At 40.0% G+C, this 16,824-nt stretch overlaps 1 protein-coding gene across 1 annotated transcript in view; it reads left to right on the top strand.

The window, feature by feature from the left end:
* The first annotated feature begins 11,332 nt into the window (after nucleotides 1–11,332).
* The window catches only part of LOC307254154 (mothers against decapentaplegic homolog 3), a 30,809-nt gene continuing 25,317 nt past the window's right edge, over nucleotides 11,333–16,824 (top strand). The window contains exon 1 of the mRNA XM_080032416.1: nucleotides 11,333–11,760. Coding sequence (XP_079888542.1) covers nucleotides 11,558–11,760 — 203 coding nt within the window. The 5' untranslated portion in view covers nucleotides 11,333–11,557. The remainder of the gene's footprint in view (nucleotides 11,761–16,824) is intronic.

A 16,824-nucleotide genomic window follows, 5' to 3' on the forward strand; every position in this document is an offset into this window, starting at 1 on the left:
CCAGTGCATCCCAAACTAGACCAGCTGCCAAGGCTACAGTAAGTTATGTAGGCCTATTTGTCAACTTGACAATGCAATTACACGTTCAAATTTTGTTCTGCTTTCTCGTCTTCTTTTTAAGATTATTCCCATTAAGATAACATTGTGACAAACAACCCCATAGTGTGTAACAACCGACCCCTTGATGGGGTTGGTTGTCACAATGTGTAAGGGTGTCTTTGACGATTAATTTCTTCTTTATTACAATAAGATAGAAAAAGTGAGGGGTACGCATTTCAAGCAAACACCTTAAGCTTCAATTTAATGTAGGAATGACTATTGAAAGATGTTTAGGTGATGAGCAATTCTCACTAGAGTAAAAAGTGTGCTTACTTACCCCGTTCTCCCCTACTTATCTTTTACATAGGCCTACATTTTTAAGATTATTACCTTATATAGTTGTTGGTGTATTTCAGAATCAGAATCAGCTTTATTGGCCAGGTTTGCGTAAACAAACAAGGAATTTGACTTTGGTCACCATTTGCTCTCCAAGTACAACATTCACTAAAAATATAAAAAATACTGTTAAGTAAACAGTATTACAAATTTACAAAATGAATACACAACAACAATTCAAGAATTCAAAGGGGGCAGAAATGGTATATCAGTCAGTTAGTGATTAAGATTTAAATATAAATATATACGGTCAGAGATTTAAGATGTAATATATATAAATATAGTGCAAGGCAGATCAGTGCAGAGGCAATGTTAACAATATTGGAATTGTAAGTTTAAAAAAATATAGACATGAGGTACATCAACAATGATAATGGACTTTATTCAGCGAGGGTTTTTAATAAGAGTTCAACAGAGTGACTGCTTGGGGAAAGAAGCTGTCTTTGTGTCGGTCGGTTTTGGCAGGCAGTGCCCTGTATCACCAGAGGGGAGGAGGTTGAATAGATTGTGACCAGGATGTGAGGGGTCTGCTGAGATTTTTACGGCCCTTTTCCTGACCCTGGACTGGTACAGGTCCTGGATGGAGGGGAGGTAAGCTCCAAGGTCTGCAGTCCTTATTGTCCGATGCAGTCTGGCCCTGTCCCGTTTGGTGGCTGACCTAAACCAGACAGTGATGGAGGTGCAGATGGCAGACTGAATGATGGTGGAGTAGAAGGTGGTCAGCAGCTCTTTTGGCAGATTAAACTTCCCTAATTGTCGCAGAAAGTATAACCTCTGCTGAGCCTTTTTCCGGACGGAGTCAATGTGGGGATATCATTTTAGGTCCTGTGAAATGGTTGTTCCCAGGAACAGTTTTTTCAGTGCATTTACCAAAGACATGCCATCGCTCCTACTCTGAGTCCAGGCTAATAATTCAAGCGTTCAAATCATTCTTACAAAGCATTTTCTCATATATTCTTTGCAACCCTTATATACCTAGTTACTTGAAAGACCACACCATGTGTCTTTGCACACTATAGTCAATTTAATGTTAAAACTTGAATGTGTTGAATGGATTTGTTCTTCCATCCAGTCAGCCATTGGCATCCACTCTTTACATTACAGTTACTGCAAAGTTACAGTTACTTTTTAACCTGAATTGAAAAAAAAAAAAAAAAAAACTCTGGTAAATTACGTATATTAGTAAGGATGCTACATTCTTTCCATTCCAGGTCATCAGGACAAGTATGCCGGAATACTATTTAATATTTGGCTGTAAAGGTGATTGTCCGTAATGATGTTTTGTACGGTACCTATCACCTTACACCTACCACCATATGTAAACCAATTAGCAGTCAGTTACCATCACATCTTGTCTGAGCCAAATACACACTGGAGAGCAAAAATGTCCAATTTTAGGCTGATGTGTGGGTGTGATCAGAATATGCAGACATTTGTATTTAACTTCCCTTCACCTAACTGTAGGATTGTTGTTTTTTTGTATTTTTGCATGTTAAGGGGAAGTCAAGCTTTAGTTGGATCATATTTCAGTCTTGTCAGAGCAAATGACAGACGATTAATACTTATAGAACTTTAATGTAACTAAGTAACACGTTTAATTGAGTAGTGTATTTATGGTACATGTGTCTCCATCTTATGCAATTTACACTTCTACTCAACTACATTTCAGAGGGAAATATTGTACTTTTATGATGAGTTGATACAATTAATTGTTAAAGATTAAAAGTGGAGTCAGCAATTTGGGAGAATGCTTGTGTGACTTTTTGTCAAAATCAGTGAATATCTCCTCACAATCCGCTACCTATCAGTGCTGTGTGTGTGAAAAAATCTGGTGTTAATATACAACCTCAGCTCTGTAAACTGATATGTAAACACAGGGTAGGCCTATGTAACTAAAGGGAGCCCACCGTAGCTAGCAACATGCCTGTTTACAGAGCCTAGGCTTTGAATTAACAATGGATTCTTTTTTCAGCACAAACGCCATCCAGACAGGTAGTGTACCGCGAGGAGATATTCACTGATTTAAAAAAAGAACAAGGTAGACCTACTCATCTTATCGCAAAAGGAAAAAACATTGTTTAATGTAGGCCTACTGCAGGATCAACGCTGCATACAAAAAATATAGGCTACTTTTGATACCAACTTCAAAAAAAAATTCTGGTGTCTGTCATTTTGAATAACCTTTAATGTACGTGATTATCTTTTAACATCATGTAGAGTAGACAGGACACGTTTGGTTTCATAAATAAAAACATGTTACATTTATGCAAAACAAAAAAACAAGACTAACGCGGGAAATTACATTGTGGCTGAAATAAAGCATCTGATTCTTCGTGCTGTAGTAGGTATAATACACTGTTGACCACACAGGGAGACAGACGCAAAGTGACTCAGATGCACAAGGCAGACTGGCAGTTAGACTTTATGGCTCCAACGGAGGACTGGAGTCAGACTCTACACCAATATTTTACTTTCTCTTCAGAAACACAATCGTTAGCTAGACGTGCTGTGGATTAAAATAATCGTCTCGATCCCTTAAGTGTTCTTCTGTGTTGTGGTGTTCACATTTATAAATGGACTTTCTGTTCATTGGTGTTTTCAAATTGTTACTGTAAAAAAAAGTGTGGTTTTGCTGCCATCTTCTGGCACACGTGTAACAAGTCAAGTGATGTTTTGTGTGTGCAAGTGGAAGAAGTAGAAGCAACATTACCACAGCGTATAATATTCTTTTACAAGAGAAAGCTCATGAGTTAAAATCTTATCTATGAATGTAGTAAGTAGTAGTAGTGCATTAGCATCAACATAATAAAGCATCAAAAGTAAATACTCATTTTGCAGAATGGCCAATTTCGGAATACTAAATACTGTATAATATATGTTATATTATTGGATTATAATTATTTATGCATTAATGTGTACATGCTTTTATGTTGCAGCTAATTTGGATTTATATAAATGTATATACTGTGGGGTTCCTCCCCCTGAGGATAAACAATGTTTAAATTATATAATATTTATTTATTTACTATATGGAAAGTAAAAAGGCAGTAAAAAATGTCAAAATTCTAGTGCAGTACTTGAGTAAATGTACTTACTAGTTACTTTGTATCACTGGGATTGAGAAATGTTGAGAAAGGTCTTGTTCTGATTGTTGTCCTATATTGAAAGTTAGAGGACAATGACTCTCTTGTGCATGAACATGAGAGCAGAGCTTTTTACTGCGTTCAAATTTTTCAAACACTTTCTAATCAATTGAATGTACAGTATTATCAATTTAAAAAGAATGGCTAAACTCAATATTTAATGTTAATCTTATAACTCAAACCTTAATCCTTGATCAAAGTCATCATTCTTGGGGGAGTGTGTGTGTTTGTCTGTGTTTGTGGGGGACCTGTGTGTGTGTGTGTGTGTGTGTGTGTGTGGGGGGGGGTTCTTATCCTCTGATTGGAGCTGATACTATCTATGACTGAGACCCATCATTGCGCTCAATGATTCCAAACCTGGGGGTCATGATGACCCATAAAGGAACTCAAGCGAAATCTGAGGGATCTCAAATAAAGATAAAGAGTATTTCTGCTATTCAGCATTAAAAAACATTTATTTAGATGTTTGTATGATTTTTTTTCATTTACTGCTTAACATGGACAATCTGCAAGGTAGCAATCATTCTTTGGTTGAAATAATCCAGACTGAGGCCATAACCTTGCATTGTTTCATATTAGGGAGGTCATAAACCGTTAGAGCATCTTAAAACCAATCAGCTCAGGTATTATAAAGAAGCTGACACAATACAATAGGTTTACTGAAATTATACTCTGATATGGGGATTTGTTCCAGTTTTTCACTTTTGATTGTTTTCCTTCTCTTTCCGTTAAAATGACCAAGTATAATTTGCAGAATAGAAAAGAAAAGGATGAAATAAATTGATGGGAGCTGTACAAATATGAGTATCTCATCTCATGTTATTAATGCAAGACTCATTTTTCCAAACAACATTAGGGATATCCAATAGATCTTTTTGTTTATGCTTTCACAGATCAGCTGCAGCCATTTTTTAAAAGGCTCTGGGAATTTGATAACAACTCTGTTGCAACAATCGTGTTCCTCTCTCTCATATTGTTCAAGTGTGGCAATACAATGGTCGCCCAGGGACATTATTTGCATATTGTCAAGGGGTGTGTGAATAGGGCTTAGGAGAATGAAAAATGATATCAGCCACAAAGAAAAAGCAATGGTCTGTGACCAAATGCTCGATCTTCTATGCATATGTTATCTGAGATTGAGGGGTTGTTGTTGTCATATAAATGCAAATGTGGTTCTGGTATACAGGGATATAATGTGCAATTATGGTTCAAATAGGAATTTCCCTCGATCTAATCCACTTTAGTGTTCTGTTAAGTGTGATGTTCAGTGGACAGTGTCATACAAATCCCACATAGTAGTATGGAGTTAGACATAATTCATTTAACATAGTCATCAGTAATAGTCAGCGCTCATCATGGTGATTTATTTATGTTGGAAAAAAATCAAGCTAATGATGAGCAGATTTGATCATATCAAATTATTTGGTAGTCCATCACTAATATTATAGTTTTGACCAAGGTTTTATTTTTCAGTAAAATATTATTAAGTAATACTATTCCTAGAATGATTTTAGCAAATGATTGTAATAAACTAATGGTGCCACTGGGTGGTGCAATCGAAACAGTATTTTCAAAAAGACATCAAATAGTACACATTCATACTCGGCAGAAGATAAATCCTCAAAACATTTTTTTTAAATAACTTTTATTTTATGAAAAAACTTGTTTATGATTTGTTTTTATTCAATGAAGATGTTTTAATGGTTTTTCTTTTTGATTTATATTTGCTTGTATTTTTTCATTTGTTTCTGAAACAAGTTGGAAGTTGAAATGACCTAGTCGTGTTTGAATTAAGGTAAAAGGAGTGGAGTTGACTGGACGTTTCACAGTTACCGGTTTATAGACTAAATAAATAAATAAAGCAACTGATTATGGATCGGTGGGAATTAATATATATTTTAGTTGCAACATACTGCTGATAGAGAAGCTTGAGTTTGCTCCTTCTGCTGTCAAATATGTAAAGAATTACAGAGAGAAGGCTTCCATTGATTATCACATCCATACACTCATTGAACCAGACTCATCAGTGAACAGGCTGTTGAGTCATAGGAGGATTTCTTGGGTGTGAATTACAGAAACATGTCTGTCAGAGAAGATTATACACACCTTTAGCAGCTGATTCTTTCATTAAAAAGGTTTAAATCAGGTTAATAACTCTAGCTGAATCACCATCCCAAAGCAGTTAAGTCAAAGTACTTGTACTGGTATGGAGCATGTGTTGTCATATGATCATCTCATATGTGGAACAAGCTTTCCTGAGACTCCTGCCTGTGCATACCCTCTCAAACTGAATGACCTCAACTCAATATCCTGTCTGCTATCAATGAGATTATGCAGGCATGCTAACAACAGGAAATTTGCTCTCTCAGGGATTGACCAGCAGCCATTTATAGTGACTCATGACTCAGAGGTAAGTCATGACAGCGGTGCCTCAGACCGCAATGTGTAAGACGAGCTTACGTTTTAGAATCAGTCACAGTGGGAACACCGGGGTTATCTCTGGGATTGTAATTGCATACAGTGAGTAAGATGAACTGGGGCTGAAGTTTTTCCCTGCAGGGATTGTACAAGGGACCAGAATAAACTTACTACCTGAGCTGTGAGTCATGTGTTTTTGTGCTTGCTTCACATAATATCAAGGAGAAGTCGCATCAGCAGAGTCACACAGTGCTGATGAGCAACAAACATATGACTTCTGCTGTAGCGGTCGCTTGTTCCAGGTCACTCACACTGACCCATTTTTCCCTGTAAGGGTTCAACCCGAGGGTTACAGAATGCGCAATATACTCCTCCAGTTAAATGTATAGCTGCTGCTGTTGTGACCGAGTAAGGCCCAGGTACCAGGCTAGTTTTTGACATGAAATATATACATGTAAAAGACAAGGTAAACAGTATTTCTACTATCATGTTGAAAAATAAAACTTTCAGCAACTATGATTGAACATTAAAGTAAGTAATATCGTAATAGATATAAGAATCATTAGTGAATCACAATAATAAAAAAAAAATCAATAGTAGGCCTATATTGATTTTGGTGGATTTCCATTCAGAGTAACTTGAAAAAGTTGTCTTAATCTCCGATACACAGTTCTTTATTAATTGCTGCATCTTTCCAGTCATTCCTAAATCCTAAACCTGTCACCATGACTGAAGGCCCGGCTTTCCTATTGTACGCCCCTACAGAAGATGTCATTTTTTAAAGATTGTTGGATGGGTTTGTATTAAAAAGATGAAAATAAAAGACAGGATAAGACTATTATAGATTATTCCCAAAATGAAAATTAATCGTTTCCATTACATTTGGCATTTGGGGGAACCTCATTATTTCTAACATCCTGGTTACAGCTTTTGACTTAGAGCCAGCATTTAAAAATACCTACAAAGATTATCAAAATTAACTGGATGAACACACACATACACACACACACACACTGGAAAAAGGTAGAGTCATTTACAATAAGGACAGTGTCTAGTAGGCCTCCATATGCTTATCCATCAGCAGAGTCAACCAACTCTGTAAAATAGCAACTTATCACAGACACAGTGTTTGTTCCAGCCTTCTCTTCATTGCACTTAATGTATTGCTTTGTAAGTTGTAACCAACCAGACCACAGTCTTTTAAAAACAGTCAGTAACAACTTTTTGTAATCATACAGAAACTGTAAATAAATATTGACTTTCTAGTACATGTGGCAGACTCTGTATGTGACCATGCTGTGTTCCCGAATATCCGATCAGAAAAAACGGCCTCCATAACGAAGGGAAAAAAGAAAGTTTTAATAATATAAGGTATTTCATTTTGACAAAGTCTACCTTTATATGTAGTTTCTACTCAAACAGCCTGCAACTGAGGATTTTTCTGAGTGACGGCCGGGCAATTACACAGAGAGGAAAAATAACTGTCTTCCTGTTATTCAAAGCAGCGTGAGTTGTGCAACTGCTGAAGTTTCAAAAGATTTGTCACTGGGGACTTATGAACTGAGAATTGTTTCCTCTGCTTAAGTGGATAACTTGGTGTAAACAATGGTCCCATATAAACAGACATTTGCAGAAGCAAATTTGTATAAAGATGTGAAGGGACATAAGAGCTGTTTGTGAAGCAAACAAAAATGAAAGAGATGGGGAGACAAAGTGTCATCTGTATAGTGAAGTGAGAAAGGAGGGCCAGGCCACATGTGTAAGAAGGGTGTGTTCTGTGTGATGTGATGTGATGTGTGTGTGTGTGTGTGTGTGTGTGTGTGTGTGTGTGTGTGTGTGTGTGTGTGTGTGTGTGTGTGTGTGTGTGTGTGTGTGTGTGTGTGTGTGTAGGAGGGTTATGATGCCTCTGGTATGCCATGTGCTCACCAGGAACTGTCAGGAGCCGTTGAGCGATTGATGGCTGTTTCAGGAAGAAAACATGGTGTCATATTATTGCAGAGGAGATTGAAAGCAATGCACCTTTGTACAGCTCTTGACAGCTCGCTCATACATAAACATACCCATTTGTATCTCACACATACAGGTCAAAACACACAAATATATCCAAAAGCAGGCAATCACTCCTGCACTGCAAACATGAATCAATAGTTTGACAAATATTGAGTTTCAGATTTATAAATGTCTTGGGGCCAAAGACAGGAAGTTGTTACCTCACAAACATATGATCGTATTGTAAATACATCGCATTGATGTAAATTAACTAGTGAACACTATATAAAGTAGTGAAGATGATCGGCTGCTGTATATGGGCAGCTATAACAGCAAAATACTGCATACATTCATCAGTCATAGTAATCCAATGATAATTCATAATAATAACATTAAAACTTCTAGGTCCTTCTAGTACCTAATAAGGTCCTAGGTTAATAAGGTTCTAGGTCCTTCTAGTACCTAATAAATGAACATAAGATTGAATTAAATTAAATAAAAGTGTGATATATGCAGTGCATGGAGGATACAACATTAAAATACCACAGATTATACAAGTATGTGAAAATGGAAGGAAAATTAAGTAAACTTTAATGGATATTGGATCAACATTGAGTAGTTCATACACTTTATCAATGCAGTTATTCTTTTGTTTATGTTGGAGGTACATTTGTCATCTGCGTCCTTATCGTACGCATCCACAGCTTCTATTCTCTCCGACCCTTCTGCCCCATTGGGAGCAGCTGACGTCACACACACACACACACACACACACACACACACACACACACACACACACACACACACGCACCACTCTGGACCAAGTTCCCTGAGGTCGTAGCCAGCACAATGTCATTATCATCCATCGGATTGCACGTGGTCACTGCCCATTCAGTCTTGCTGATGTGCCTTTTGTGCTCAGTAATTCTTCTCACAGAAGACCCCCACCCGTCCTCTCCTCCGCAGTCCACCCTGTGTGCCCCCCCCCCCAGTCTAGTGCGGCCCATCTGTAACCCCATCCCCCACCCTGCACCCCCATATCCGCCCAGTTTTCGCCCTGCACTTCTCCAAAACAAACCAGCTGTCTTGGCCGCTCGAGTCCCCCGGGGGCGTAAACAGGTGCCGAGAGGGCCTTAGCATGTGACACATGGCAGCACACTCCTCCAGCCTGCTCCTCAAACCTGCCAACACACCAGAGAGAGACAGAAAGAGTGCTGCGTTTTACTGCTATGCACTTGATGGTTATCACAGACAGGGAGCTGCTGATGTTGATGACTGTTCGCACAAAAACCACTGCAAGTTAAACTTACTCACTGGGTCAGTTGTGTAAATGTTATTGATACTGGTTAAAAAGCATATAGTTTATAATTACATGATGTGGTTAATAAAGTTTGAAATGAATAAACAGAGCATTGCACATTGTGAATCTATATTTGCTTGTTAATATGAAGGATGAACCTTGACGTTCCTTCAGCAGATATAAAAATATACATTGCTGTGTAACCAAAATAGATAAAAGGGAAGGGGTATGTCCTGCGGAGCCCAAAGCCAGCTGTATTTTTAGCACAAACTACACACTGTGCTCAGAGAGGGGGATTGCAGGACACACATACCAAAATGGTAACCACAGGTCGATGCTACTGTTGGTGTATGAGTGTGAACGGTCACTGGTTTGTACTTCTGAAAAATAAGATACATGCCAAAGTATATCTTTAGTTTATGATTACTCTTACTCAGTTGAGTAAAAACAAATACATGTATAAACAGAGCTTTGGGACCTGAAGTTAGCAAGTTATTCTACATTGACCATGCTCTGATGCCTTTTGTGTATTACACTACTCTAAAAGCTGAGTATGTCAATGGAAACCCAGCAAGTGCACTAGCTTCTTTTTGTGCAGAACATTCTTTACTTTTACAACTCTTTCACACACTTGCAAATAAGGCACCCAAGTTTGGAAACTGCTCTTTAACGCAATAAAGTATTTCCTTTTGAAGCTTGAAGAACAAAGGCAGCCTCACGCCCTTAAATTGCCTCACTATCACTCTCTGTGGTGAGCTCAGCTGTGCTTACACACTCTATTGTACATCTGGCACTTTGACTCCTTGACACTGTGTGTGTGTGTGTGTGTGTGTGTGTGTGTGTGTGTGTGTGTGTGTGTGTGTGTGTGTGTGTGTGTGTGTGTGTGCACACAGTGTGCGGACCAGTAGACGCATGTGGGAGGGGTTAGTGAGTACATATGTAGGCTCATTTGTGTGATTGTGTGCAACAATTGTGGTTTTAGGGGCTCAGCCCTGCTGAAAAACCAAACTGCCAGCTTGTTAAGTAGGCGTCCTGCGTTCAAACCTCTAACAGGCTGAGGCAAGTTGGTGGCTCAGATTGTAGGCCGCGTGTGTGCACAACTTTTATCACCTTCCATCTTACAGCAGCTCCTGAGTTATTTACCCTCGTGGAGACAAACAACCCAGTAACAATTCTTGGGAAAGTCTTGTATTGGAAAGGCTGAATGTCAAACCCCAAGTATTTGTGCCATAAACACACACAGGAATGTGTGTCTGCAATGGTATGTTAGATAATTAAGAAGGTGGGGATTTCCAAAACTAATATGGAAAAAGACAAACACTGGAGAATATTCCTTTTAAAGTTAAAATCTTTATTACCCTGTTGAGGGAAATATGGAGACGGCATCATGGCCCTCTTTGGAATATAATCATGTTATACAAACAGATAGATAATTTAATTTTGAGTTTTCAAGATGATCAAAAAAGAATGAATAAAGCATATTTGTCTGAGGGAAGTTTTTAGCTAAGGTCAACACACAAACAAAGATGAACTAGCCAACTGGAAAACAACAACATAAATTCACATAGGCCTGCAATGAACTTTTTGGGTAGCCTAACTAGCCTAGTGATCAGTGAATGTAGGCTAGCAGGGGGAAAGACAGGAATAATTGTGCAATATGCAATATCAGCACAGCACATTTGGCCAGCTGCTCAGACTGGCCTCTCACAAGTCTGCTGTGCAGTCTGGAGGCTGAATAGAAACTCTCAGCAGCAGCTCCTGCATTTGCATTTGATACAGACTTCTAGCAGACTTCGGCCGGCGGACCCCGCACCGCGGATGACTCTGAACTCAGCAAAACTTTCCTGATCAAAGGTTAGAGCATCTCACTAGGACACAAACAAAACACTTTCACTCAGTATGTCTGAACCTTGTTCGAGTCAAACACGTGTTATGGCTGTGATTCGGGTTGGATATGTTTGAAACGGCTCCGGCTTGAAGAAGTGCAGACGGAACTAGTTTTCCCGGCGGAGTAGCACAAAGTCCACAGCGCAACAAACTACCGGCGCACAGTTCACTGCTGAGCTCGCGCCAGACTGACGGAGTGCGCTAAAACCGGAGGGTTTAACCCCGGGATGCATCTGTGCGTCGAATAATAAACAACAAAAATTGATCTTTTCATAAGAGGCATTTTCGACGGGACCACTCTGACTGCTTGAAGAGCAAGTTGCCCCGGTGTTTGGTCCAAACCGACGGGACTTCTCGACACTGGAAGGACTTAACTGAACTCAAGATGTCAATTCTGCCTTTTACTCCCCCCATTGTCAAAAGACTTTTGGGCTGGAAGAAGGGAGAGCAGAACGGACAGGAGGAGAAATGGTGTGAAAAGGCGGTGAAAAGTCTGGTGAAGAAGCTGAAGAAGACGGGACAACTGGACGAACTGGAGAAAGCCATCACCACCCAGAATATCAACACGAAATGCATCACCATACCGAGGTAAGCAGAGTTCAATCAGCATCCCTGCTAAGGAGCGGAGTTGGAGGATTTCGTTAACTAATTCATTACAGCTTTAAACATATATCACATGTGTCGTCATAGTGTTTGCTAGCTGTGGCACACTCACCTTGCACATGTAGCCTTCTGCATCCTTTAGCGTACTTGACTGAGAAGTTGACATTTCCACTTCCTGCCTTGCGTCAAACATTCAAAACTCTTATTTCCTCCACGTTTATTACAGTAACATGGAGGCTGAAGGTAACGCTTGACGAGCTAACACTGGTCCTTAAGGTGAAGCTAGCAACCCATCACAAACATACCTCGTCTGTTAGCTGCTTAAGTGCACTTTACTTGAGGAAAAGACATTCACAGGAAATATTTTTTTTATCATCAATTTCTTGCGACCAAATGCACTATTTAACTGAATTAATTCTGTTGACACTATGTGTGCACATAGCCAACTAGCCAGTAGCGCACATGCAATGAAGTGCACAAATGGAGTCCAAGTTATATAACTTGGCCTTTAATCTGTCTGGGACTCTTTCTAGCGGTGTGAGTTGAGTATGGTGCGTAGGCGAGTCTGGAACTGTCTCTCTCCTCTTCCAATGCTCCTAAACAGCCATTTTTGACAACAAATAATCAACACTTATTGTAGGCTACAGCTCCGTTATAAGCAATCACTGTAGGTAAAGAGCTTGCCACCTGTGCTGTTAGTGTAAGCACATACATGCCTCAGGTCCTATTGGTGTGTGACAGCATCTATGACATTCACTGGTTGACAGGGACGTTGGACTACTTTCTTAGGGGGGGCCTATATAGTAGGCCTATATAGCCTATAAGATATTATAGTGTATATTTATGCTCTGTCAAGTTGATGTGAGGGAGCAGGAGATGGGAAAGAGGACATAGGCTATGAGATTGTATACAGAGCAATCGCGGTAGCACAGGGCAAAGTGTAGGGGGGCGGAGAGGGGGTGCAGGCGGTGGTGAGGGGGGGTGCGGTCGCACCCCCCTCACCCCTACTTCCAATGTCCCTGCTGGTTGAAAGTGTTTTTTAATTCATTTTCAGTAGGAAATAGAGGAGAGTGGCCTAAGTTGTGCAACTTTTCACTCAAAGTGACTTTAAAGTGAGGCCAATGAAGGACAATTTTCTTAAACAAGGCCTAGCAGATCTAATGGTTTTACCTGCAAAGCTCACAATGACAAAGTCACCATCATAATCTTTCTGGCCATCTGAACTCTCATCAGTGGTGTCGTTAAGTGGAATTGAGATGTCACTCTCTTCTGAGCTACTGTAGACAATCACTTTCTTTTGGTGACCACTGACCAGCGTATACAGCCATGCCACTGGCACAACTCTCAGAAATGTACTTTGCACTAGTTGCTCCGTGCTTGTGGAACCAACTGCCACCAGACAAATGTGATTCCTCTACATTTCTGCCTTTAAATCCAGGCTCAAAACCCATATGTACACCCTGGTGTTTCCTCCCCATTAACTATCTTACCTCTGCACTACTATCTGTGTTTATGTGGATGTATGGGCTTTACGTCTTTTATTTTGGTTATTGTTATTTTACCTTCATTGTTTACCTACTGAATGCACTATGTACAGCACTTTGGACAGTGCAAACTGTCATAAATGTGCTTTTATAAATACATTTTACTTACTTACTTACTTATAACTCACCCAGGCCCTTTGGCACAAATCACCCCAATCCCAGAAATTTGGATAATAAGCATGATGCAGCAATTTAGGGCTGACATCGTGCTAACTGTATAGACTCAAAATGTAGCATACCAAAGCACTAAAACATGTGTCAAATGTTTTCAAACTTGTCTATAATTGTTCAGACACAATAATCAAAAAACCTTGATCATGGAAATTTTACTTTGAAAGGCAAAACACAGTTTTTTGAGCTTAAATGTGCTTATATCTTATTCCTTGTGTCTCCCTTCTTTACAGGATGAGTCAAATGGATGGCTCTTCTTAAATATGTGGTCACATTTCCAATTTCTTCCACGGTTTTCTAGAAACAAGGGGTGGCACAACTTCCAAAATGCACAACTTAGGCCACTCTCCCCTACAATATACAGTAGGAAATACAAAATACCGGATTAAAAAGAAATTAGGTGTTAGGTGCGTTTCTTTGTCATGTCTAGGAGAGTTAACTTTTTCTGACATTGAACCCAAACAATTAATTGGAATTACCAGGACATTATCAGGCAATTGAATCAGTCATTAGTCACAGCCCTAAATGAGGGTGGTCTAGATAGAAATGCCTCTACTTACTGTAGATTAAATAGAATAGTGTGTGTCAGATGAAAATTCAAAGCCAGCAGCGCACGGCACTCCCACATTCTTGATTGCCGCAAGTGTGCATATCACGGCTTGCATAGGCTCGGGCCAGTGTTTCGGAGTTAAGCCTACCCAGAAAGTTGAATAACATTCGTTGTGATCCAGGTTTCATATTTCCCCACCACTAATGCGGAGGGGAAGAGGCAGAGTGCATTAAGATGACCCCAGATCAGCGCTGGCTGTCAGTGTGGTCTAACAGTGTCCCTGGGGAGCTGCTGTTTCTATTCATTCCTCTGCGTTCTGGCTGGCTGACAGCAGCTGCCTGCTGCGTGTCCAGGCCTGTCTATTGGGAGGTCAGCTCCTATCTCTCCGACAACATGAACAGGCTCAAGGCTACCGGTCTTTGGTGACGGTTTGCAGTGATGCTGAGGTCTGAAGGAAGCAGGCACTGTGCATCGATTGGGTCGTTAGTTCCATCCTGTGGTGAATGAGCAGATCGGGTATCTGTTGGGGTAATGTAAACTGTAAACAGTCTAATTTTTCCTCTGATAATCACAAATGACCTCACCTGTAACAGCAAACGAGACCATCAGTGAAAACTATTTTAATATAGTTGTTATGTATGCCTTTGCACGGGTCTGATTTTCCGGGAACTTAGACAAAAAGGCTGACGGGAACACCCTGTGTATATGAAAAGTTTACTTTGCTTCCCCATCGTCATATTAACATTATTAATCATACATAGTCACAAGTAAAATAGATTACCTCATCGCAATGCATCCTGCGGTCTCTCTTTCCCTCGCCTCCAAAACAAATGGACACACAGCTTTTGGTCGCAGATCTCTTTTTGACTGAAGATGCTTTTGTCATCAGAACACTTCCGCTCATGTCCAAAGGTGCCTCTAGAATCGTAGCCACTTTATTGGAGGATTGAGGGGAAAACAGGTGACTCACTCATCACGTCTGATTCATGTAGGCCTATCTTTTCTTAGAGAGCAAAATACCAGGAGCTGATTTCGAAATCAAACGCTTACATTTTCCAGTTGCCATTCCTTCCTGTAAGTTTTGTATCTCAAGTTGGACCTTCAACTTTTCAGCTTACCAGCTGATGAACATGAGTTTTCTCAGAGCTCCGGGAAAGCCAGCAATTTTATTTTGGTCTGTGACCTTGTGGACAACATTTGAAATAACGTTAGAAACCATGGTATCAAAACTGGGTGAGTTTGGTCAAGACACAGTTATTTTTGGGTTAGTTGGTGACATTTTGCTTTGTGGGTGGTGAAAGTGGGTGGTGTGTATGTCCGCCTAAAATAACACTGCAGAAAAAGACGACTTTGGGGCGACTGTGGCTCAGGTGGTAGAGCGGGTCGGCCGATGATCAAAGGGTTGGAGGTTCGATCCCCGCCCTGCCACCTGTGTCAAGGTTGTTGTGTCCTTGGGCAAGACACTTCACCCACCTTGCCTCGAGGGAATGTCGATAGTTAGCCTGCTATCGGTGCATGAATGTGTGTGTGAATGGTAACGTGGGAAAGGAGAACAGCCAGGTCTCCCTTGCAAAAGAGTCTTCGGTCTCAATGGGATATACCTGTATAAATAAAGGTAAAAAAAAAAAAAAAAAAAAAAGCCTGCGTCCCATGAAAAAAAAACATTTGTCACTTTGACTTAAAGTCATATTAGAACTAAGAAACACAGTTTGCTGTATGCTGGGTACTTGGGAAGGGCTATTGCTATTGCTAAACTTACTGTGGCCTTGTTTTGACTTTTTCTGAGGAGCAACAAACAAAGTGAAAGCTAAGGCTCCTGTCCAAGTTCAAGCCTGTGTCGCTCAACAACGAGCAATTGTGGCATGTGGTACTGACCCACCCGCTTCCATCCTTTTTCTCTTCTCCTTTTAAAATCCTCTCCTAGCATGAGCTGTTAACTTGTGTTAGTCACAAACATTGGTGTGTAAAATGCGTCAAGCCAGGAAAGTCTACCAGTTTCCGATGGTTTAAGGGTGGATGTAAAGTGTGGTAGCCTAGCCGTCACAATTTAATCGTGAAAGTATGACTCAAATAGCTGCTCTTGTGTTGTTTAAGTAGACTCTTAAGAGTATTTATTTATGGTGGGCAAGTCTGTTTTAGTTATAGCGTACCTGTTGGTTGGTGAAGAATATATTATGGTGACTGTTTTCTACCAGCAGTTCATGTCAGTTTCTTTTAGCTATGGCCGTGATTGTTCCCTAACCTTAATCAAGACAATGAAGGTCCCCTGACCGTGAGGACGTTCTTAGTTTACCCCACACCACAATGTTTCTCTAGACATTCAACCAATTAGTTATTTTAACCCAAAACAACAACTTCCTCCTAACCAAGCCCTAACCAAGCCCTAACCAAGCCATTTGAAACATAAACCAGCCCAAACCTAAACCATAAACATGTCATGATTTGATTTAAAAGTGTTTTGGAGGGCACTTACATTTGATGAATCGTTATTCTGGAGAAGCAGCATACTTTTTTTTTAATTTACAGAAGTTGTTGACTATTCACACTATTGAGTCAAACTTTGACCAACTTCCTTCTGCAAGATATATATTTATTCAACTCTTTGTTGTTTTACCCTGAACTGGTCATTATGGTGCAATTATGGCATATGTGAGTTTCTGGATTGGTCACTTCCTCAGATTATAAAATTAGGTCTGTGCTTTTAAGAGATCACATTCACACTTCTAAAGGAGGCCTCTCTTGTTAAGTTTATATTGACAAGCAAACACAACTGTCTATCCAAAG

Source organism: Ammodytes marinus (assembly GCF_949987685.1).
Source record: "Ammodytes marinus genome assembly, chromosome: 1".
Lineage (NCBI taxonomy): Eukaryota > Metazoa > Chordata > Actinopteri > Uranoscopiformes > Ammodytidae > Ammodytes > Ammodytes marinus.